Source organism: Pristiophorus japonicus, chromosome 18 (assembly GCF_044704955.1).
Source record: "Pristiophorus japonicus isolate sPriJap1 chromosome 18, sPriJap1.hap1, whole genome shotgun sequence".
Classification (NCBI taxonomy): domain Eukaryota; kingdom Metazoa; phylum Chordata; class Chondrichthyes; family Pristiophoridae; genus Pristiophorus; species Pristiophorus japonicus.
Window position 1 is genome coordinate 58,750,993 of NC_091994.1, and position 26,151 is coordinate 58,777,143.

General features: G+C 47.3%; 1 protein-coding gene across 4 annotated transcripts in view; it reads right to left on the bottom strand.

Annotated features, from left to right (window-relative positions):
- LOC139228760 (paralemmin-1-like) overlaps window positions 1–26,151 on the bottom strand; it is a 490,867-nt gene that overhangs the window by 144,870 nt on the left and 319,846 nt on the right. For all 4 annotated transcript variants that reach the window (XM_070860087.1, XM_070860088.1, XM_070860086.1 and 1 more), the window contains one exon: window positions 23,175–23,196. In XM_070860087.1, coding sequence (XP_070716188.1) covers window positions 23,175–23,196 — 22 coding nt within the window. The remainder of the gene's footprint in view (window positions 1–23,174; window positions 23,197–26,151) is intronic.

A 26,151-nucleotide genomic window follows, 5' to 3' on the forward strand; every position in this document is an offset into this window, starting at 1 on the left:
ATCTGTTACACCCGGAGTCAGTGTGCTAACATCTGTTACCCCTGGAGTCAGTGTGCTAACATCTGTTACCCCTGGAGTCAGTGCATTAACATCTGTTACACCTGGAGTCAGTGTGCTAGCGTTTGTTACACCCGGAGTCAGTGCATTAACATCTGTCACACCCGGAGTCAGTGTGCTAACATATATTGCACCCGGAGTCAATGCATTAACATCTGGTACACCCGGAGTCAGTGTGCTAATATCTGTTACACACGGAGACAGTGCATTAACATCTGTTACACCCGGAGTCAGTGTGCTAACATCTGTTACACCTGGAGTCAGTGTGCTAACATCTGTTACACCCGGAGTCAGTGAGCTCACATCTGTTACACCCGGAGTCAGTGCATTAACATCTGTAACACCCGGAGTCATTGCGCTAACATCTGTTTCACCCGGAGTCAGTGTGCTAACATCTGTTACCCCTGGAGTCAGTGTGCTAACATCTGTTACCCCTGGAGTCAGTGCATTAACATCTGTTACACCTGGAGTCAGTGTGCTAATGTTTGTTACACCCGGAGTCAGTGCATTAACATCTGTAACACCCGGAGTCAGTGTGCTAACATATTTGCACCCGGAGTCAATGCATTAACATCTGTTACACCCGGAGTCAGTGAGCTAACATCTGTTACACCCGGAGTCAGTGCATTAACATCTGTAACACCCGGAGTCAGTGCGCTAACATCTGTTACACCCGGAGTCATTGTGCTAACATCTGTTACCCCTGGAGTCAGTGTACTAACATCTGTTACCCCTGGAGTCAGTGCATTAACATCTGTTACACCTGGAGTCAGTGTGCTAACGTTTGTTACACCCGGAGTCAGTGCATTAACATCTGTCACAGCCGGAGTCAGTGTGCTAACATATATTGCACCCGGAGTCAATGCATTAACATCTGGTACACCCGGAGTCAGTGTGCTAACATCTGTTACACTCGGAGACAGTGCATTAACATCTGTTACACCCGGAGTCAGTGTGCTAACATCTGTTACACCTGGAGTCAGTGTGCTAACATCTGTTACACCCGGAGTCAGTGAGCTAACATCTGTTACACCCGGAGTCAGTGCACTAACTACTGTAACACCCGGAGTCAGTGCGCTAACATCTGTTACACCCGGAGTCAGTGTGCTAACATCTGTTATCCTGGAGTCAGTGCATTAACATCTGTTACACCTGGAGTCAGTGTGCTAACGTTTGTTACACCCGGAGTCAATGCATTAACATCTGTTACACCTGGAGTCAGTGTGCTAACATCTGTTACACCCGCAGTCAATGCATTAACATTTGTTACACCCGGAGTCAGTGCATTAACATCTGTTACACCCAGAGTCAATGCATTAACATCTGTTACACCTGGAGTCAGTGCATTAACAACAGTTACACCCGGAGTCTGTGCGTTAACATCTGTTACACCTGGAGTCAGTGTGCTAACATCTGTTACGCCCGGAGTCAATGCATTAACATGTGTTACACCCAGAGTCAATGCATTAACATCTGTTACACCCGGAGTCAGTGCATAAACATCTGTTACACCCAGAGTCAATGTGCTAACATCTGTTACACCTGGAGTCAGTGCATTAACATCTGTTACACCTGGAGTCAGTGTGCTAACGTTTGTTACACCCGGAGTCAGTGCATTAACATCTGTAACACCCGGAGTCAGTGTGCTAACATATTTGCACCCGGAGTCAATGCATTAACATCTGTTACACCCGGAGTCAGTGTGCTAACATCTGTTACACCCGGAGTCAATGCATTAACATCTGTTACACCCGGAGTCAGTGCGTTAACATCTGTTACACCTGGAGTCAGTGTGCTAACATCTGTTCCACCCGGAGTCAATGCATTAACATCTGTTACACCCAGAGTCAATGCATTAACATCTGTTACTCCCGGAGTCAGTGCATAAACATCTGTTACACCCAGAGTCAATGTGCTAACATCTGTTACACCTGGAGTCAGTGCATTAACATCTGTTACAACCAGAGTCAGTGTGCGAACATCTATTACACCCGGAGTCAGTGCATTAACATCTGTTACACCCAGAGTCAGTGTGGTAACATCTGTTACAACCGGAGTCAGTGCATTAACATCTGTTACGCCTGGAGTCAGTGTGCTAACATCTGTTACACCCGGAGTCAGTGCATTAATATCTGTTACACCCGGAGTCAGTGTGCTAACATCTGTTACACCCGGAGTCCGTGTGCTAACATCTGTTACACCCGGAGTCCGTGTGCAAACATCTGTTACACCCGGAGTTAGTGCATTAACATCTGTTACACCTGGAGTCAGTGCGTTAACATCTGTTACACCCGGAGTCAGTGCAATAACATCTGTTACACCTGGAGTCAGCGTGCTAACATCTGTTACACCCGGAGTCAGTGCATTAATATCTGTTACACCCGGAGTCAGTGTGCTAACATCTGTTACACCCGGAGTCCGTGTGCTAACATCTGTTACACCCGGAGTCCGTGTGCAAACATCTGTTACACCCGGAGTTAGTGCATTAACATCTGTTACACCTGGAGTCAGTGCGTTAACGTCTGTTACACCCGGAGTCAGTGCAATAACATCTGTTACACCTGGAGTCAGTGTGCTAACATCTGTTACACCCGGAGTCAGTGCATTAACATCTGGTACACCCGGAGTCAGTGTGCTAACATCTGTTACACCCGGAGTCAGTGCATTAACATCTGGTACACCCGGAGTCAGTGTGCTAACATCTGTTACACCCGGAGTCAGTGCATTAACATCTGGTACACCCGGAGTCAGTGTGCTAACATCTGTTACACCTGGAGTCAGTGCGGAGTCAGTGCATTAACATCTGTTACACCTGGAGTCAGTGTGCTAACATCTGTTACACCCGGAGTCAGTGCATTAACATCTGGTACACCCGGAGTCAGTGTGGTAACATCTGTTACACCCAGAGTCAGTGCATTAATATCTGTTACACCCGGAGTCAGTGTGCTAACATCTGTTACACCCGGAGTCCGTGTGCTAACATCTGTTACACCCGGAGTCCGTGTGCAAACATCTGTTACACCGGAGTTAGTGCATTAACATCTGTTACACCTGGAGTCAGTGCGTTAACGTCTGTTACACCCGGAGTCAGTGCAATAACATCTGTTACACCCGGAGTCAGTGCATTAATATCTGTTACACCCGGAGTCAGTGTGCTAACATCTGTTACACCCGGAGTCAGTGTGCTTACATCTGTTACACCCGGAGTCCGTGTGCTAACACCTTTTACACCCGGAGTCTGTGCATTAACATCTGTTACAACCAGAGGCAGTGTGCGAACATCTATTACACCCGGAGTTAGTGCATTAACATCTGTTACACCTGGAGTCAGTGCGGAGTCAGTGCATTAACATCTGTTACGCCTGGAGTCAGTGTGCTAACATCTGTTACACCCGGAGTCAGTGCATTAATATCTGTTACACCCGGAGTCAGTGTGCTAACATCTGTTACACCCGGAGTCCGTGTGCTAACATCTGTTACACCCGGAGTCCGTGTGCAAACATCTATTACACCCGGAGTTAGTGCATTAACATCTGTTACACCTGGAGTCAGTGCAATAACATCTGTTACACCTGGAGTCAGTGCGGAGTCAGTGCATTAACATCTGTTACACCTGGAGTCAGTGTGCTAACATCTGTTACACCCGGAGTCAGTGCATTAACATCTGGTACACCCGGAGTCAGTGTGCTAACATCTGGTACACCCAGAGTCAGTACATTAACATCTGTTACACCCGGAGTCAGTGTGCTAACATCTGTTACACCCGGAGTCCGTGTGCTAACATCTGTTACACCCGGAGTCTGTGCATTAACATCTGTTACACCCGGAGTCAGTGTGCTAACATCTGTTACACCCGGAGTCAGTGTGCTAACATCTGTTACACCCGGAGTTAGTGCATTGACATCTGTTACACCTGGAGTCAGTGCAATAACATCTGTTACACCCAGAGTCAGTGCATTAATATCTGTTACACCCGGAGTCAGTGTGCTAACACCTGTTACACCCGGAGTCCGTGTGCTAACATCTGTTACACCCGGAGTCCGTGTGCAAACATCTGTTACACCCGGAGTCAGTGCAATAACATCTGTTACACCTGGAGTCAGTGCGGAGTCAGTGCATTAACATCTGTTACGCCTGGAGTCAGTGTGCTAACATCTGTTACACCCAGAGTCAGTGCATTAATATCTGTTACACCCGGAGTCAGTGTGCTAACACCTGTTACACCCGGAGTCCGTGTGCTAACATCTGTTACACCCGGAGTCCGTGTGCAAACATCTGTTACACCCGGAGTTAGTGCATTGACATCTGTTACACCTGGAGTCAGTGCAATAACATCTGTTACACCCGGAGTCAGTGCATTAATATCTGTTACACCCGGAGTCAGTGTGCTAACATCTGTTACACCCGGAGTCAGTGTGCTAACATCTGTTACACCCGGAGTCAGTGCATTAATATCTGTTACACCCGGAGTCAGTGTGCTAACGTTTGTTACACCCGGAGTCAGTGCATTAACATCTGTAACACCCGGAGTCAGTGTGCTAACATATTTGCACCCGGAGTCAATGCATTAACATCTGTTACACCCGGAGTCAGTGAGCTAACATCTGTTACACCCGGAGTCAGTGCATTAACATCTGTAACACCCGGAGTCAGTGCGCTAACATCTGTTACACCCGGAGTCAGTGTGCTAACATCTGTTACCCCTGGAGTCAGTGTGCTAACATCTGTTACCCCTGGAGTCAGTGCATTAACATCTGTTACACCTGGAGTCAGTGTGCTAGCGTTTGTTACACCCGGAGTCAGTGCATTAACATCTGTCACACCCGGAGTCAGTGTGCTAACATATATTGCACCCGGAGTCAATGCATTAACATCTGGTACACCCGGAGTCAGTGTGCTAATATCTGTTACACACGGAGACAGTGCATTAACATCTGTTACACCCGGAGTCAGTGTGCTAACATCTGTTACACCTGGAGTCAGTGTGCTAACATCTGTTACACCCGGAGTCAGTGAGCTCACATCTGTTACACCCGGAGTCAGTGCATTAACATCTGTAACACCCGGAGTCATTGCGCTAACATCTGTTTCACCCGGAGTCAGTGTGCTAACATCTGTTACCCCTGGAGTCAGTGTGCTAACATCTGTTACCCCTGGAGTCAGTGCATTAACATCTGTTACACCTGGAGTCAGTGTGCTAATGTTTGTTACACCCGGAGTCAGTGCATTAACATCTGTAACACCCGGAGTCAGTGTGCTAACATATTTGCACCCGGAGTCAATGCATTAACATCTGTTACACCCGGAGTCAGTGAGCTAACATCTGTTACACCCGGAGTCAGTGCATTAACATCTGTAACACCCGGAGTCAGTGCGCTAACATCTGTTACACCCGGAGTCATTGTGCTAACATCTGTTACCCCTGGAGTCAGTGTACTAACATCTGTTACCCCTGGAGTCAGTGCATTAACATCTGTTACACCTGGAGTCAGTGTGCTAACGTTTGTTACACCCGGAGTCAGTGCATTAACATCTGTCACAGCCGGAGTCAGTGTGCTAACATATATTGCACCCGGAGTCAATGCATTAACATCTGGTACACCCGGAGTCAGTGTGCTAACATCTGTTACACCTGGAGTCAGTGTGCTAACATCTGTTACACCCGGAGTCAGTGAGCTAACATCTGTTACACCCGGAGTCAGTGCACTAACTACTGTAACACCCGGAGTCAGTGCGCTAACATCTGTTACACCCGGAGTCAGTGTGCTAACATCTGTTATCCTGGAGTCAGTGCATTAACATCTGTTACACCTGGAGTCAGTGTGCTAACGTTTGTTACACCCGGAGTCAATGCATTAACATCTGTTACACCTGGAGTCAGTGTGCTAACATCTGTTACACCCGCAGTCAATGCATTAACATTTGTTACACCCGGAGTCAGTGCATTAACATCTGTTACACCCAGAGTCAATGCATTAACATCTGTTACACCTGGAGTCAGTGCATTAACAACAGTTACACCCGGAGTCTGTGCGTTAACATCTGTTACACCTGGAGTCAGTGTGCTAACATCTGTTACGCCCGGAGTCAATGCATTAACATGTGTTACACCCAGAGTCAATGCATTAACATCTGTTACACCCGGAGTCAGTGCATAAACATCTGTTACACCCAGAGTCAATGTGCTAACATCTGTTACACCTGGAGTCAGTGCATTAACATCTGTTACACCTGGAGTCAGTGTGCTAACGTTTGTTACACCCGGAGTCAGTGCATTAACATCTGTAACACCCGGAGTCAGTGTGCTAACATATTTGCACCCGGAGTCAATGCATTAACATCTGTTACACCCGGAGTCAGTGTGCTAACATCTGTTACACCCGGAGTCAATGCATTAACATCTGTTACACCCGGAGTCAGTGCGTTAACATCTGTTACACCTGGAGTCAGTGTGCTAACATCTGTTCCACCCGGAGTCAATGCATTAACATCTGTTACACCCAGAGTCAATGCATTAACATCTGTTACTCCCGGAGTCAGTGCATAAACATCTGTTACACCCAGAGTCAATGTGCTAACATCTGTTACACCTGGAGTCAGTGCATTAACATCTGTTACAACCAGAGTCAGTGTGCGAACATCTATTACACCCGGAGTCAGTGCATTAACATCTGTTACACCCAGAGTCAGTGTGGTAACATCTGTTACAACCGGAGTCAGTGCATTAACATCTGTTACGCCTGGAGTCAGTGTGCTAACATCTGTTACACCCGGAGTCAGTGCATTAATATCTGTTACACCCGGAGTCAGTGTGCTAACATCTGTTACACCCGGAGTCCGTGTGCTAACATCTGTTACACCCGGAGTCCGTGTGCAAACATCTGTTACACCCGGAGTTAGTGCATTAACATCTGTTACACCTGGAGTCAGTGCGTTAACATCTGTTACACCCGGAGTCAGTGCAATAACATCTGTTACACCTGGAGTCAGCGTGCTAACATCTGTTACACCCGGAGTCAGTGCATTAATATCTGTTACACCCGGAGTCAGTGTGCTAACATCTGTTACACCCGGAGTCCGTGTGCTAACATCTGTTACACCCGGAGTCCGTGTGCAAACATCTGTTACACCCGGAGTTAGTGCATTAACATCTGTTACACCTGGAGTCAGTGCGTTAACGTCTGTTACACCCGGAGTCAGTGCAATAACATCTGTTACACCTGGAGTCAGTGTGCTAACATCTGTTACACCCGGAGTCAGTGCATTAACATCTGGTACACCCGGAGTCAGTGTGCTAACATCTGTTACACCCGGAGTCAGTGCATTAACATCTGGTACACCCGGAGTCAGTGTGCTAACATCTGTTACACCCGGAGTCAGTGCATTAACATCTGGTACACCCGGAGTCAGTGTGCTAACATCTGTTACACCTGGAGTCAGTGCGGAGTCAGTGCATTAACATCTGTTACACCTGGAGTCAGTGCGCTAACATCTGTTACACCCGGAGTCAGTGTGCTAACATCTGTTACACCTCGTGTCAGTGTGCTAACATCTGTTACACCCGGAGTCAATGTGCTAACATATGTTACACCCGGAGTCAATGCATTAACATCTGTTACACCCGGAGTCAGTGTGCTAACATCTGTTACACCTGGAGACAGTGCATTAACATCTGTTACACCCGGAGTCAGTGTGCTAACATCTGTTACACCCGGAGTCAGTGAGCTAACATCTGTTACACCCAGAGTCAGTGCGCTAACATCTGTTACACCTGAGGTCAGTGCATTAACATCAGTTACACCCGGAGTCAGTGCATTAACATCTGTTACACCTGGAGTCAGTGCATTAACATCTGTTACACCCGGAGTCAGTGTGCTAACATATGTTACACCCGGAATCAATGCATTAACATCTGTTACACCCGAAGTCAGTGTGCTAACATCTGTTACACCTGGAGACAGTGCATTAACATCTGTTACACCCGGAGTCAGTGTGCTAACATCTGTTACACCTGGCGTCAGTGTGCTAACATATGTTGCACCCGGAGTCAATGCATTCACATCTGTTACACCCGGAGTCAGTGTGCTAACATCTGTTACACCTGGAGTCAGTGTGCTAACATCTGTTACACCCGGAGTCAGTGAGCTCACATCTGTTACACCCGGAGTCAGTGCATTAACATCTGTAACACCCGGAGTCAGTGCGCTAACATCTGTTTCACCCGGAGTCAGTGTGCTAACATCTGTTACCCCTGGAGTCAGTGTGCTAACATCTGTTACCCCTGGAGTCAGTGCATTAACATCTGTTACACCTGGAGTCAGTGTGCTAACGTTTGTTACACCCGGAGTCAGTGCATTAACATCTGTAACACCCGGAGTCAGTGTGCTAACATATTTGCACCCGGAGTCAATGCATTAACATCTGTTACACCCGGAGTCAGTGAGCTAACATCTGTTACACCCGGAGTCAGTGCATTAACATCTGTAACACCCGGAGTCAGTGCGCTAACATCTGTTACACCCGGAGTCAGTGTGCTAACATCTGTTACCCCTGGAGTCAGTGTGCTAACATCTGTTACCCCTGGAGTCAGTGCATTAACATCTGTTACACCTGGAGTCAGTGTGCTAGCGTTTGTTACACCCGGAGTCAGTGCATTAACATCTGTCACACCCGGAGTCAGTGTGCTAACATATATTGCACCCGGAGTCAATGCATTAACATCTGGTACACCCGGAGTCAGTGTGCTAATATCTGTTACACACGGAGACAGTGCATTAACATCTGTTACACCCGGAGTCAGTGTGCTAACATCTGTTACACCTGGAGTCAGTGTGCTAACATCTGTTACACCCGGAGTCAGTGAGCTCACATCTGTTACACCCGGAGTCAGTGCATTAACATCTGTAACACCCGGAGTCATTGCGCTAACATCTGTTTCACCCGGAGTCAGTGTGCTAACATCTGTTACCCCTGGAGTCAGTGTGCTAACATCTGTTACCCCTGGAGTCAGTGCATTAACATCTGTTACACCTGGAGTCAGTGTGCTAATGTTTGTTACACCCGGAGTCAGTGCATTAACATCTGTAACACCCGGAGTCAGTGTGCTAACATATTTGCACCCGGAGTCAATGCATTAACATCTGTTACACCCGGAGTCAGTGAGCTAACATCTGTTACACCCGGAGTCAGTGCATTAACATCTGTAACACCCGGAGTCAGTGCGCTAACATCTGTTACACCCGGAGTCATTGTGCTAACATCTGTTACCCCTGGAGTCAGTGTACTAACATCTGTTACCCCTGGAGTCAGTGCATTAACATCTGTTACACCTGGAGTCAGTGTGCTAACGTTTGTTACACCCGGAGTCAGTGCATTAACATCTGTCACAGCCGGAGTCAGTGTGCTAACATATATTGCACCCGGAGTCAATGCATTAACATCTGGTACACCCGGAGTCAGTGTGCTAACATCTGTTACACTCGGAGACAGTGCATTAACATCTGTTACACCCGGAGTCAGTGTGCTAACATCTGTTACACCTGGAGTCAGTGTGCTAACATCTGTTACACCCGGAGTCAGTGAGCTAACATCTGTTACACCCGGAGTCAGTGCACTAACTACTGTAACACCCGGAGTCAGTGCGCTAACATCTGTTACACCCGGAGTCAGTGTGCTAACATCTGTTATCCTGGAGTCAGTGCATTAACATCTGTTACACCTGGAGTCAGTGTGCTAACGTTTGTTACACCCGGAGTCAATGCATTAACATCTGTTACACCTGGAGTCAGTGTGCTAACATCTGTTACACCCGCAGTCAATGCATTAACATTTGTTACACCCGGAGTCAGTGCATTAACATCTGTTACACCCAGAGTCAATGCATTAACATCTGTTACACCTGGAGTCAGTGCATTAACAACAGTTACACCCGGAGTCTGTGCGTTAACATCTGTTACACCTGGAGTCAGTGTGCTAACATCTGTTACGCCCGGAGTCAATGCATTAACATGTGTTACACCCAGAGTCAATGCATTAACATCTGTTACACCCGGAGTCAGTGCATAAACATCTGTTACACCCAGAGTCAATGTGCTAACATCTGTTACACCTGGAGTCAGTGCATTAACATCTGTTACACCTGGAGTCAGTGTGCTAACGTTTGTTACACCCGGAGTCAGTGCATTAACATCTGTAACACCCGGAGTCAGTGTGCTAACATATTTGCACCCGGAGTCAATGCATTAACATCTGTTACACCCGGAGTCAGTGTGCTAACATCTGTTACACCCGGAGTCAATGCATTAACATCTGTTACACCCGGAGTCAGTGCGTTAACATCTGTTACACCTGGAGTCAGTGTGCTAACATCTGTTCCACCCGGAGTCAATGCATTAACATCTGTTACACCCAGAGTCAATGCATTAACATCTGTTACTCCCGGAGTCAGTGCATAAACATCTGTTACACCCAGAGGCAATGTGCTAACATCTGTTACACCTGGAGTCAGTGCATTAACATCTGTTACAACCAGAGTCAGTGTGCGAACATCTATTACACCCGGAGTCAGTGCATTAACATCTGTTACACCCAGAGTCAGTGTGGTAACATCTGTTACAACCGGAGTCAGTGCATTAACATCTGTTACGCCTGGAGTCAGTGTGCTAACATCTGTTACACCCGGAGTCAGTGCATTAATATCTGTTACACCCGGAGTCAGTGTGCTAACATCTGTTACACCCGGAGTCCGTGTGCTAACATCTGTTACACCCGGAGTCCGTGTGCAAACATCTGTTACACCCGGAGTTAGTGCATTAACATCTGTTACACCTGGAGTCAGTGCGTTAACATCTGTTACACCCGGAGTCAGTGCAATAACATCTGTTACACCTGGAGTCAGCGTGCTAACATCTGTTACACCCGGAGTCAGTGCATTAATATCTGTTACACCCGGAGTCAGTGTGCTAACATCTGTTACACCCGGAGTCCGTGTGCTAACATCTGTTACACCCGGAGTCCGTGTGCAAACATCTGTTACACCCGGAGTTAGTGCATTAACATCTGTTACACCTGGAGTCAGTGCGTTAACGTCTGTTACACCCGGAGTCAGTGCAATAACATCTGTTACACCTGGAGTCAGTGTGCTAACATCTGTTACACCCGGAGTCAGTGCATTAACATCTGGTACACCCGGAGTCAGTGTGCTAACATCTGTTACACCCGGAGTCAGTGCATTAACATCTGGTACACCCGGAGTCAGTGTGCTAACATCTGTTACACCCGGAGTCAGTGCATTAACATCTGGTACACCCGGAGTCAGTGTGCTAACATCTGTTACACCTGGAGTCAGTGCGGAGTCAGTGCATTAACATCTGTTACACCTGGAGTCAGTGTGCTAACATCTGTTACACCCGGAGTCAGTGCATTAACATCTGGTACACCCGGAGTCAGTGTGGTAACATCTGTTACACCCAGAGTCAGTGCATTAATATCTGTTACACCCGGAGTCAGTGTGCTAACATCTGTTACACCCGGAGTCCGTGTGCTAACATCTGTTACACCCGGAGTCCGTGTGCAAACATCTGTTACACCGGAGTTAGTGCATTAACATCTGTTACACCTGGAGTCAGTGCGTTAACGTCTGTTACACCCGGAGTCAGTGCAATAACATCTGTTACACCCGGAGTCAGTGCATTAATATCTGTTACACCCGGAGTCAGTGTGCTAACATCTGTTACACCCGGAGTCAGTGTGCTTACATCTGTTACACCCGGAGTCCGTGTGCTAACACCTTTTACACCCGGAGTCTGTGCATTAACATCTGTTACAACCAGAGGCAGTGTGCGAACATCTATTACACCCGGAGTTAGTGCATTAACATCTGTTACACCTGGAGTCAGTGCGGAGTCAGTGCATTAACATCTGTTACGCCTGGAGTCAGTGTGCTAACATCTGTTACACCCGGAGTCAGTGCATTAATATCTGTTACACCCGGAGTCAGTGTGCTAACATCTGTTACACCCGGAGTCCGTGTGCTAACATCTGTTACACCCGGAGTCCGTGTGCAAACATCTATTACACCCGGAGTTAGTGCATTAACATCTGTTACACCTGGAGTCAGTGCAATAACATCTGTTACACCTGGAGTCAGTGCGGAGTCAGTGCATTAACATCTGTTACACCTGGAGTCAGTGTGCTAACATCTGTTACACCCGGAGTCAGTGCATTAACATCTGGTACACCCGGAGTCAGTGTGCTAACATCTGGTACACCCAGAGTCAGTACATTAACATCTGTTACACCCGGAGTCAGTGTGCTAACATCTGTTACACCCGGAGTCCGTGTGCTAACATCTGTTACACCCGGAGTCTGTGCATTAACATCTGTTACACCCGGAGTCAGTGTGCTAACATCTGTTACACCCGGAGTCAGTGTGCTAACATCTGTTACACCCGGAGTTAGTGCATTGACATCTGTTACACCTGGAGTCAGTGCAATAACATCTGTTACACCCAGAGTCAGTGCATTAATATCTGTTACACCCGGAGTCAGTGTGCTAACACCTGTTACACCCGGAGTCCGTGTGCTAACATCTGTTACACCCGGAGTCCGTGTGCAAACATCTGTTACACCCGGAGTCAGTGCAATAACATCTGTTACACCTGGAGTCAGTGCGGAGTCAGTGCATTAACATCTGTTACGCCTGGAGTCAGTGTGCTAACATCTGTTACACCCAGAGTCAGTGCATTAATATCTGTTACACCCGGAGTCAGTGTGCTAACACCTGTTACACCCGGAGTCCGTGTGCTAACATCTGTTACACCCGGAGTCCGTGTGCAAACATCTGTTACACCCGGAGTTAGTGCATTGACATCTGTTACACCTGGAGTCAGTGCAATAACATCTGTTACACCCGGAGTCAGTGCATTAATATCTGTTACACCCGGAGTCAGTGTGCTAACATCTGTTACACCCGGAGTCAGTGTGCTAACATCTGTTACACCCGGAGTCAGTGCATTAATATCTGTTACACCCGGAGTCAGTGTGCTAACGTTTGTTACACCCGGAGTCAGTGCATTAACATCTGTAACACCCGGAGTCAGTGTGCTAACATATTTGCACCCGGAGTCAATGCATTAACATCTGTTACACCCGGAGTCAGTGAGCTAACATCTGTTACACCCGGAGTCAGTGCATTAACATCTGTAACACCCGGAGTCAGTGCGCTAACATCTGTTACACCCGGAGTCAGTGTGCTAACATCTGTTACCCCTGGAGTCAGTGTGCTAACATCTGTTACCCCTGGAGTCAGTGCATTAACATCTGTTACACCTGGAGTCAGTGTGCTAGCGTTTGTTACACCCGGAGTCAGTGCATTAACATCTGTCACACCCGGAGTCAGTGTGCTAACATATATTGCACCCGGAGTCAATGCATTAACATCTGGTACACCCGGAGTCAGTGTGCTAATATCTGTTACACACGGAGACAGTGCATTAACATCTGTTACACCCGGAGTCAGTGTGCTAACATCTGTTACACCTGGAGTCAGTGTGCTAACATCTGTTACACCCGGAGTCAGTGAGCTCACATCTGTTACACCCGGAGTCAGTGCATTAACATCTGTAACACCCGGAGTCATTGCGCTAACATCTGTTTCACCCGGAGTCAGTGTGCTAACATCTGTTACCCCTGGAGTCAGTGTGCTAACATCTGTTACCCCTGGAGTCAGTGCATTAACATCTGTTACACCTGGAGTCAGTGTGCTAATGTTTGTTACACCCGGAGTCAGTGCATTAACATCTGTAACACCCGGAGTCAGTGTGCTAACATATTTGCACCCGGAGTCAATGCATTAACATCTGTTACACCCGGAGTCAGTGAGCTAACATCTGTTACACCCGGAGTCAGTGCATTAACATCTGTAACACCCGGAGTCAGTGCGCTAACATCTGTTACACCCGGAGTCATTGTGCTAACATCTGTTACCCCTGGAGTCAGTGTACTAACATCTGTTACCCCTGGAGTCAGTGCATTAACATCTGTTACACCTGGAGTCAGTGTGCTAACGTTTGTTACACCCGGAGTCAGTGCATTAACATCTGTCACAGCCGGAGTCAGTGTGCTAACATATATTGCACCCGGAGTCAATGCATTAACATCTGGTACACCCGGAGTCAGTGTGCTAACATCTGTTACACCTGGAGTCAGTGTGCTAACATCTGTTACACCCGGAGTCAGTGAGCTAACATCTGTTACACCCGGAGTCAGTGCACTAACTACTGTAACACCCGGAGTCAGTGCGCTAACATCTGTTACACCCGGAGTCAGTGTGCTAACATCTGTTATCCTGGAGTCAGTGCATTAACATCTGTTACACCTGGAGTCAGTGTGCTAACGTTTGTTACACCCGGAGTCAATGCATTAACATCTGTTACACCTGGAGTCAGTGTGCTAACATCTGTTACACCCGCAGTCAATGCATTAACATTTGTTACACCCGGAGTCAGTGCATTAACATCTGTTACACCCAGAGTCAATGCATTAACATCTGTTACACCTGGAGTCAGTGCATTAACAACAGTTACACCCGGAGTCTGTGCGTTAACATCTGTTACACCTGGAGTCAGTGTGCTAACATCTGTTACGCCCGGAGTCAATGCATTAACATGTGTTACACCCAGAGTCAATGCATTAACATCTGTTACACCCGGAGTCAGTGCATAAACATCTGTTACACCCAGAGTCAATGTGCTAACATCTGTTACACCTGGAGTCAGTGCATTAACATCTGTTACACCTGGAGTCAGTGTGCTAACGTTTGTTACACCCGGAGTCAGTGCATTAACATCTGTAACACCCGGAGTCAGTGTGCTAACATATTTGCACCCGGAGTCAATGCATTAACATCTGTTACACCCGGAGTCAGTGTGCTAACATCTGTTACACCCGGAGTCAATGCATTAACATCTGTTACACCCGGAGTCAGTGCGTTAACATCTGTTACACCTGGAGTCAGTGTGCTAACATCTGTTCCACCCGGAGTCAATGCATTAACATCTGTTACACCCAGAGTCAATGCATTAACATCTGTTACTCCCGGAGTCAGTGCATAAACATCTGTTACACCCAGAGTCAATGTGCTAACATCTGTTACACCTGGAGTCAGTGCATTAACATCTGTTACAACCAGAGTCAGTGTGCGAACATCTATTACACCCGGAGTCAGTGCATTAACATCTGTTACACCCAGAGTCAGTGTGGTAACATCTGTTACAACCGGAGTCAGTGCATTAACATCTGTTACGCCTGGAGTCAGTGTGCTAACATCTGTTACACCCGGAGTCAGTGCATTAATATCTGTTACACCCGGAGTCAGTGTGCTAACATCTGTTACACCCGGAGTCCGTGTGCTAACATCTGTTACACCCGGAGTCCGTGTGCAAACATCTGTTACACCCGGAGTTAGTGCATTAACATCTGTTACACCTGGAGTCAGTGCGTTAACATCTGTTACACCCGGAGTCAGTGCAATAACATCTGTTACACCTGGAGTCAGCGTGCTAACATCTGTTACACCCGGAGTCAGTGCATTAATATCTGTTACACCCGGAGTCAGTGTGCTAACATCTGTTACACCCGGAGTCCGTGTGCTAACATCTGTTACACCCGGAGTCCGTGTGCAAACATCTGTTACACCCGGAGTTAGTGCATTAACATCTGTTACACCTGGAGTCAGTGCGTTAACGTCTGTTACACCCGGAGTCAGTGCAATAACATCTGTTACACCTGGAGTCAGTGTGCTAACATCTGTTACACCCGGAGTCAGTGCATTAACATCTGGTACACCCGGAGTCAGTGTGCTAACATCTGTTACACCCGGAGTCAGTGCATTAACATCTGGTACACCCGGAGTCAGTGTGCTAACATCTGTTACACCCGGAGTCAGTGCATTAACATCTGGTACACCCGGAGTCAGTGTGCTAACATCTGTTACACCTGGAGTCAGTGCGGAGTCAGTGCATTAACATCTGTTACACCTGGAGTCAGTGTGCTAACATCTGTTACACCCGGAGTCAGTGCATTAACATCTGGTACACCCGGAGTCAGTGTGGTAACATCTGTTACACCCAGAGTCAGTGCATTAATATCTGTTACACCCGGAGTCAGTGTGCTAACATCTGTTACACCCGGAGTCCGTGTGCTAACATCTGTTACACCCGGAGTCCGTGTGCAAACATCTGTTACACCGGAGTTAGTGCATTAACATCTGTTACACCTGGAGTCAGTGCGTTAACGTCTGTTACACCCGGAGTCAGTGCAATAACATCTGTTACACCCGGAGTCAGTGCATTAATATCTGTTACACCCGGAGTCAGTGTGCTAACATCTGTTACACCCGGAGTCAGTGTGCTTACATCTGTTACACCCGGAGTCCGTGTGCTAACACCTTTTACACCCGGAGTCTGTGCATTAACATCTGTTACAACCAGAGGCAGTGTGCGAACATCTATTACACCCGGAGTTAGTGCATTAACATCTGTTACACCTGGAGTCAGTGCGGAGTCAGTGCATTAACATCTGTTACGCCTGGAGTCAGTGTGCTAACATCTGTTACACCCGGAGTCAGTGCATTAATATCTGTTACACCCGGAGTCAGTGTGCTAACATCTGTTACACCCGGAGTCCGTGTGCTAACATCTGTTACACCCGGAGTCCGTGTGCAAACATCTATTACACCCGGAGTTAGTGCATTAACATCTGTTACACCTGGAGTCAGTGCAATAACATCTGGTACACCCGGAGTCAGTGTGCTAACATCTGGTACACCCAGAGTCAGTACATTAACATCTGTTACACCCGGAGTCAGTGTGCTAACATCTGTTACACCCGGAGTCCGTGTGCTAACATCTGTTACACCCGGAGTCTGTGCATTAACATCTGTTACACCCGGAGTCAGTGTGCTAACATCTGTTACACCCGGAGTCAGTGTGCTAACATCTGTTACACCCAGAGTTAGTGCATTGACATCTGTTACACCTGGAGTCAGTGCAATAACATCTGTTACACCCAGAGTCAGTGCATTAATATCTGTTACACCCGGAGTCAGTGTGCTAACACCTGTTACACCCGGAGTCCGTGTGCTAACATCTGTTACACCCGGAGTCCGTGTGCAAACATCTGTTACACCCGGAGTCAGTGCAATAACATCTGTTACACCTGGAGTCAGTGCGGAGTCAGTGCATTAACATCTGTTACGCCTGGAGTCAGTGTGCTAACATCTGTTACACCCAGAGTCAGTGCATTAATATCTGTTACACCCGGAGTCAGTGTGCTAACACCTGTTACACCCGGAGTCCGTGTGCTAACATCTGTTACACCCGGAGTCCGTGTGCAAACATCTGTTACACCCGGAGTTAGTGCATTGACATCTGTTACACCTGGAGTCAGTGCAATAACATCTGTTACACCCGGAGTCAGTGCATTAATATCTGTTACACCCGGAGTCAGTGTGCTAACATCTGTTACACCCGGAGTCAGTGTGCTAACATCTGTTACACCCGGAGTCCGTGTGCTAACACCTGTTACACCCGGAGTCTGTGCATTAACATCTGTTACAACCAGAGTCAGTGTGCGAACATCTATTACACCCGGAGTTAGTGCATTAACATCTGTTACACCTGATGTCAGTGCGTTAACATCTGTTACACCCGGAGTCAGTGCAATAACATCTGTTACACCTGGAGTCAGTGCTGAGTCAGTGCATTAACATCTGTTACGCCTGGAGTCAGTGTGCTAACATCTGTTACACCCGGAGTCAGTGCATTAATATCTGTTACACCCGGAGTCAGTGTGCTAACATCTGTTACACCCGGAGTCCGTGTGCTAACATCTGTTACACCCGGAGTCCGTGTGCAAACATCTGTTACACCCGGAGTTAGTGCATTAACATATGTTACACCTGGAGTCAGTGCGTTAACGTCTGTTACACCCGGAGTCAGTGCAATAACATCTGTTACACCTGGAGTCAGTGCGGAGTTAGTGCATTAACATCTGTTACACCTGGAGTCAGTGTGCTAACATCTGTTACACCCGGAGTCAGTGCATTAACATCTGGTACACCCGGAGTCAGTGTGCTAACATCTGTTACACCCGGAGTCTGTGCATTAACATCTGTTACATCCGGAGTCAGTGCGCTAACATCTGTTACACCCGGAGTCACTGTGCTAACATCTGTTACACCCGGAATCAGTGGGCTAACATCTGTTACCCCTGGACTCAGTGTGCTAACATCTGTTACACCCGAAGTCAGTGTGCTAACATCTGTTACACCCGGAGTCAGTGAGCTAACATCTGTTACACCCGGAGTCTGTGCATTAACATCTGTTACACCCGGAGTCAGTGCGCTAACATCTGTTACACCCAGAGTCAGTGCATTAACATCTGTTACACCCGGAGTCAGTGCATTAACATCTGTTACACCCGGAGTCAGTGTGCTAACACCTGTTACACCCGGAGTCAGTGCATTAACATCTGTTGCACCCGGAGTCAGTGCATTGGAAGCAATACGGTGGAGGAGGATTTCCTGGAGTGCATGAGGGATGGTTTTTTAGACCAATATGTCGAGGAACCAACTTGGGGGGAGGCCATCTTAGACTCAGTGTTATGTAATGAGAGAGGATTAATTAGCAATCTCGTTGTGCGAGGCCCCTTGGGGAAGAGTGACCATAATATGGTGGAATTCTGCATTGGGATGGAGAATGAAACAGTTAATTCAGAGACCATGGTCCAGAACTTAAAGAAGGCTAACTTTGAAGGTATGAGGCGTGAATTGGCTGGGATGGATTGGCGAATGATACTTAAGGGGTTGACTGTGGATGGGCAATGGCAGACATTTAGAGGCCGCATGGATGAACTACAACAATTGTACATTCCTGTCTGGCATAAAAATAAAAAAGGGAAGGTGGCTCAACCGTGGCTATCAAGGGAAATCAGGGATAGTATTAAAGCCAAGGAAGTGGCATACAAATTGGCCAGAAATAGCAGCGAACCTGGGGACTGGGAGAAATTTAGAACTCAGCAGAGGAGGACAAAGGGTTTGATTAGGGCAGGGAAAATGGAGTATGAGAAGAAGCTTGCAGGGAACATTAAGATGGATTGCAAAAGTTTCTATAGATATGTAAAGAGAAAAAGGTTAGTAAAGAAAAACGTAGGTCCCCTGCAGTCAGAATCAGGGGAAGTCATAACGGGGAACAAAGAAATGGCGGACCAATTGAACAAGTACTTTGGTTCGGTATTCACGAAGGAGGACACGAACAACCTTTCGGTTATAAAAGGGGTCGGGGGGTCTAGTAAGGAGGAGGAACTGAGGGAAATCCTTATTAGCCGGGAAATTGTGATGGGGAAATTGATGGGATTGAAGGCCGATAAATCCCCAGGGCCTGATGGACTGCATCCCAGAGTACTTAAGGAGGTGGCCTTGGAAATAGTGGATGCGTTGACAGTCATTTTCCAACATTCCATTGACTCTGGATCAGTTCCTATGGAGTGGAGGGTAGCCAATGTAATCCCACTTTTTAAAAAAGGAGGGAGAGAGAAAACAGGGAATTATAGACCAGTCAGCCTGACATCGGTAGTGGGTAAAATGATGGAATCAATTATTAAGGATGTCATAGCAGTGCATTTGGAAAGAGGTGACATGATAGGTCCAAGTCAGCATGGATTTGTGAAAGGGAAATCATGCTTGACAAATCTTCTGGAATTTTTTGAGGATGTTTCCAGTAGAGTGGACAAGGGAGAACCAGTTGATGTGGTATATTTGGACTTTCAGAAGGCGTTCGACAAGGTCCCACACAAGAGATTGATGTGCAAAGTTAGAGCACATGGGATTGGGGGTAGTGTACTGACATGGATTGAGAACTGGTTGTCAGACAGGAAGCAAAGAGTAGGAGTAAATGGGTACTTTTCAGAATGGCAGGCAGTGATTAGTGGGGTACCGCAAGGTTCTGTGCTGGGGCCCCAGCTGTTTACACTGTACATTAATGATTTAGATGAGGGGATTAAATGTAGTATCTCCAAATTTGCGGATGACACTAAGTTGGGTGGCAGTGTGAGCTGCGAGGAGGATGCTGTGAGGCTGCAGAGCGACTTGGATAGGTTAGGTGAGTGGGCAAATGCATGGCAGATGAAGTATAATGTGGATAAATGTGAGGTTATCCACTTTGGTGGTAAAAACAGAGAGACAGACTATTATCTGAATGGTGACAGATTAGGAAAAGGGGAGGTGCAAAGAGACCTGGGTGTCATGGTACATCAGTCATTGAAGGTTGGCATGCAGGTGCAGCAGGCGGTTAAGAAAGCAAATGGCATGTTGGCCTTCATAGCAAGGGGATTTGAGTACAGGGGCAGGGAGGTGTTGCTACAGTTGTACAGGGCATTGGTGAGGCCATACCTGGAGTATTGTGTACAGTTTTGGTCTCCTAACCTGAGGAAGGACATTCTTGCTATTGAGGGAGTGCAGCGAAGGTTCACCAGACTGATTCCCGGGATGGCGGGACTGACCTATCAAGAAAGACTGGATCAATTGGGCTTGTATTCACTGGAGTTCAGAAGAATGAGAGGGGACCTCATAGAAACATTTAAAATTCTGACGGGGTTAGACAGGTTAGATGCAGGAAGAATGTTCCCAATGTTGGGGAAGTCCAGAACCAGGGGTCACAGTCTAAGGATAAGGGGGAAGCCATTTAGGACCGAGATGCGGAGGAACTTCTTCACCCAGAGAGTGGTGAACCTGTGGAATTCTCTACCACAGAAAGTTGTTGAGGCCAATTCACTAAATATATTTAAAAAGGAGTTAGATGAGGTCCTTACTACTAGGGGGATCAAGGGGTATGGCGAGAAAGCAGGAATGGGGTACTGAAGTTGAATGTTCAGCCATGAACTCATTGAATGGCGGTGCAGGCTAGAAGGGCCGAATGGCCTACTCCTGCACCTATTTTCTATGTTTCTATTAACATCTGATACACCCGGAGTCAGTGTGCTAACATCTGTTACACCCGGAGTCAGTGTGCTAACATCTGTTACACCTGGAGTCAGTGCATTAACACCTGTTACACCCGGAGGCAGTGTGCTAACATCTGTTACACCCGGAGTCAGTGCAATAACATCTGTTACACCTGGAGTCAGTGCGGAGTCAGTGCATTAACATCTGTTACACCCGGAGTCAGTGTGCTAACATCTGTTACACCCGGAGTCAGTGTGCTAACATCTGTTACACCTGGAGTCAGTGTGCTAACATCTGTTACACCCGGAGTCAGTGTGCTAACATCTGTTACACCCAGAGTCAGTGCGTTAACATTTGTTACACCCGGAGTCAGTGTGCTAACATCTGTTACACCCGGAGTCAGTGTGCTAACATCTGTTACACCCGGAGTCAGTGTATTAACATCTGCTACACCTGGAGTCAGTGCATTAACATCTGTTACACCTGGAGTCAGTGCATTAACATCTGTTACATCTGGAGTCAGTGTGCTAACATCTGTTACACCTGGAGTCAGTGTGCTAACACCTGTTACACCTGGAGTCTATTTGCTAACATCTGTTACACCCGGAGTCAATGTGCTAACATCTGTTGCACGGTGAGTCTGTGTGCTAACATCTGTTACACTTGGAGTCAGTGTGCTAACGTCTGTTACACCCGGAGTCAGTGCATTAACATCTGTTACACCCGGAGTCAGTGCATTAACATCTGTTACACCCGGAGTCAGTGCATTAACATCAGTTCGACCCGGAGTCAGTGCATTAACATCAGTTACACCCGGAGTCAGTGCATTAACATCTGTTACACCCGGAGTCAGTGCATTAACATCAGTTACACCCGGAGTCAGTGCATTAACATCTGTTACACCCGGAGACAGTGTGCTAACATCTGTTACACCCGGAGTCAGTACATTAACATCTGTTACACCCGGAATCAGTGTGCTAACATCTGTTCCACCTGGAGTCAGTGTGCTAACATCTGTTACACCTGGAGTCAGTGCATTAACACCTGTTACACCCGGAGGCAGTGTGCTAACATCTGTTACACCCGGAGTCAGTGCAATAACATCTGTTACACCTGGAGTCAGTGCGGAGTCAGTGCATTAACATCTGTTACACCCGGAGTCAGTGTGCTAACATCTGTTACACCCGGAGTCAGTGCATTAACATCTGTTACACCCGGAGTCAGTGCATTAACATCTGTTACACCCGGAGTCAGTGCATTAACATCTGTTACACCCGGAGTCAGTGCATTAACATCAGTTACACCCGGAGTCAGTGCATTAACATCTGTTACACCCGGAGACAGTGTGCTCACATCTGTTACACCCGGAGTCAGTACATTAACATCTGTTACACCCGGAATCAGTGTGCTAACATCTGTTCCACCTGGAGTCAGTACATTAACATCTGTTACACCCGGAATCAGTGTGCTAACATCTGTTCCACCTGGAGTCAGTGTGCTAACATCTGTTACACCTGGAGTCAGTTTGCTAACATATGTTACACCCGGAGTCAGTGCATAAACATCTGTTACACCCAGAGTCAATGTGCTAACATCTGTTGCACGGTGAGTCTGTGTGCTAACATCTGTTACACTTGGAGTCAGTGTGCTAACGTCTGTTACACCCGGAGTCAGTGCATTAACATCTGTTACACCCGGAGTCAGTGCATTAACATCAGTTACACCCGGAGTCAGTGAGCAATGTTAAAGATTGGCAAGAGGTTTGTGCCTGTCTATTAACCTCAACATACAAAATGAATGCTGCTTGAAGCACACTGAGGGGCCATGGTAACTTTGACCTGGGCGGGACAGGGTGACCGTGGTCCCCCTCCTGTTTTCACCCAGTCCTCACTTTCTTTTCCATTGAAGTTAATGGAACATGAATGAGACGAGCTGTAAAGTGGACGCTCGATGTGTTGGTGCCCAGTGCCGCCCAGTGGGAACAGTTACACTCGGGCCTAATATCTGCATACACTAACCCTATCATATACAGTCAATGAGTCACATCGCGGCATTCCACGCATCTCACCGTGAGCAGCTCGTGTTTCTATCACTTCCTCGTTGCTGAAATACTCACCACTGCCTTTGCTTGGAGAGACCTGTAAGAGAAAAGCAGTGAGAATACTTGTATTGTTCATTCAAGATTAAATTGTTTCTATTTGGTAACAATACGATTGGCACCATTCTCACAGGAAGACTTGATGCGCTCTCACACCATCTTCACACCTGTACTATTTTGATGTAGGATTTCATCATCATCATAGGCAGTCCCTCGAAACGAGGATGACTTGTTTCCACGCCAAAAAAGGATGAGTTCACAGGTGTTTCAATGAAGGACCTAATATTCTAGATCCTGAACTACATCCTGAAGGGTGGAAGATGTAGGGTTTTACCCTCAAGTGGCAGCACGACCCATTATCAGTCTTTGCCGAGGCTGGAGACAGGCAGACAAAGGGGCAGAGAGGGGTATGGTAGCATAGTGGTTATGTTACTGGACCTAATGATCTGGAGATCTGAGTTCAAATCCCACCGCGGCAGCTGGGGAATTTAAGTTCAGTTAATTAAATAAATCTGGAATAAAAAGCCAGTAATGGTGACCATGGAACTACCAGGTTGTTGTAAAGACCCAACTGGTTCACTAATGTCATTTTAGTGAAGGAAATCTGCCGTCCTTACCCGGTCTGGGCCTATATGTGACTCCAGACCCACAGGAAAGTGGTTGACTCTTGATAGCCCTCTGAGGTGGCCCAGCAAGCTGCTCAGTTCCATCACCTTCTCGAGGATAATTAGGGATGGGCAATAAATGCCAGCCTTGCCAGCGACGCCCACAACCCGTGAATGAATTTTTAAAAATGCAGGATGAGGAGCCCAAGCTGGGGCCTGAGGCTCGAGGGCAGTCGCTGAGCAGTCCCGCCCTCCTGCTGGGTGACAAGCTGGTGCCATGTGAGGTGGTTGTGAGTAGGGCTGCCCTCTGTGCCAGGCCCTGGTACCATCCCCCGTGGGCCAGCATTGCAGTGTGCCCCGCCTGGGGGTGCATTAGGGCATGGCTGACTCTCCCTGCTTGGGACAACCCTAATTATGAGGGCAGGTTGCTTAGAATAGGCTTGTATTCCATTGACTATAGAAGATTAAGGGGTGATCTGATTGGGTGTTTAAGGTGATTAAAGGATTCGATAGGCTAGATGGAGAGAAATGATTTCCTCTGGTGGGGGAGTCTCGAAGAAGGAGGCCATAACCTTAAAATCAGAGCCGGGCCGTTCAGGGGCGAAGTTGGAAAGCCCTTCTTCACACAAAGGGCAGTGGGAATCTGGAACTCTCTTCCCCAAAAAGCTATTTAGGCTGCGGGTTAATTTAAAGTTTCAAAACTGAGATTGACTTTTTGTTGGGTAAGGGTATTAAGGGTTCTGCAACGAAGGATGAAGTTGTGATACAGATCAGCCATGGTCTAATTGAATGGCAGAACAGGCTCAAGGGGTTGAATGGCCTCCTCCTGTTCCGATGTTCCCTCCGTTGGATCGCAGCTGCAAGAACCCTTGCATGAAGTGGCAGTGCGCTGCACCTGCCCGAAGCCTGCAGAGGGTAGTGCCGCACTGTAGTGGGCAGGTAGGTGTGTCAGGGTCTGGAACAATGGCTGGTGGTATAAGAACATAAGAAATAGGAGCTGGAGTCAGCCATACGGCCCCTCGAGCCTGCTCCGCCATTTAATACGATCATGGCTGATCCGATCATGGACTCAGGTCCACTTCCCCGCCCGCTCCCCATAACCCCTTATTCCCTTATCGTTTAAGAAATTGTCTATCTCTGTCATAAATTTATTGAATGTCCCAGCTTCCACAGCTCTCTAAGACAGCAAATTCCACAGATTTACAACCCTCTGAGAGAAGAAATTCCTCCTCATCTCAGTTTTAAATGGGCGGCCCTTATTCTTAGATCGTGCCCTCTAGTTCTAGTCTCCCCCATCAGTGGAAACATCCTCTCTGCATCCACCTTGTCAAGCCCCCTCATAATCTTATACATTTCGATAAGATCACCTCTCATTCTTCTGAATTCCAATGAGTAGAGGCCCAACCTACTCAACCTTTCCTCATAAGTCAACCCCCTCATCTCTGGAATCAGCCGAGTGAACCTTCTCTGAACTGCCTCCAAAGCAAGTATTACCTTTCTTAAATATGGAAACCAAAACTGCACGCAGTATTCCAGGTGTGGCCTCACCAATACCCTGTGTAGCTGTAGCAAGACTCCCCTGCTTTTATACTCCATCCCCTTTGCAATAAGATTCCATTGGCCTTCCTGATCACTTGCTGAACCTGCATACTATCCTCTTGTGTTTCATGCACAAGTACCCCCAGGTCTCGCTGTACTGCATCACTTTGCAATTTTTCTCCATTTAAATAATATCCTGCTCTTTTATTTTTTCTGCCAAAGTGCATGACCTCACACTTTCCAACATTATACCAGCTGCCAAATTTTTGCCCACTTACTTAGCCTGTCTATGTCCTTTTGCAGATTTTTTGTGTCCTCCTCACACATTGCTTTTCCTCCCATCTTTGTATCGTCAGCAAACTTGGCTACATTACACTCAGTCCCTTCTTCCAAGTCATTAATATAGATTGTAAATAGTTGGGGTCCCAGCACTGATCCCTGCGGCACCCCACTAGTTGCTGGTTGCCAACCAGAGAATGAACCATTTATCCCGACTCTCTGTTCTCTATTAGTTAGCCAATCCTCTATCCATGCTAATATATTACCCCCAACCCCGTGAACTTTTATCTTGTGCAGTAACCTTTTATGTGGCATCTTGTCAAATGCCTTCTGGAAGTCCAAATACACCACATCCACTGGTTCCCCTTTATCCACCCTGTTCGTTACATCCTCAAAGAATTCCAGAAAATTTGTCAAACATGACTTCCCCTTCATAAATCCATGCTGACTCTGCTTGACCGAATTTTGCTTTTCCAAATGTCCTGCTACTGCTTCTTTAATAATGGATTCCAACATTTTCCCAACCACAGATGTTAGGCTAACTGGTCTATAGCTTCCTGCTTTTTGTCTGC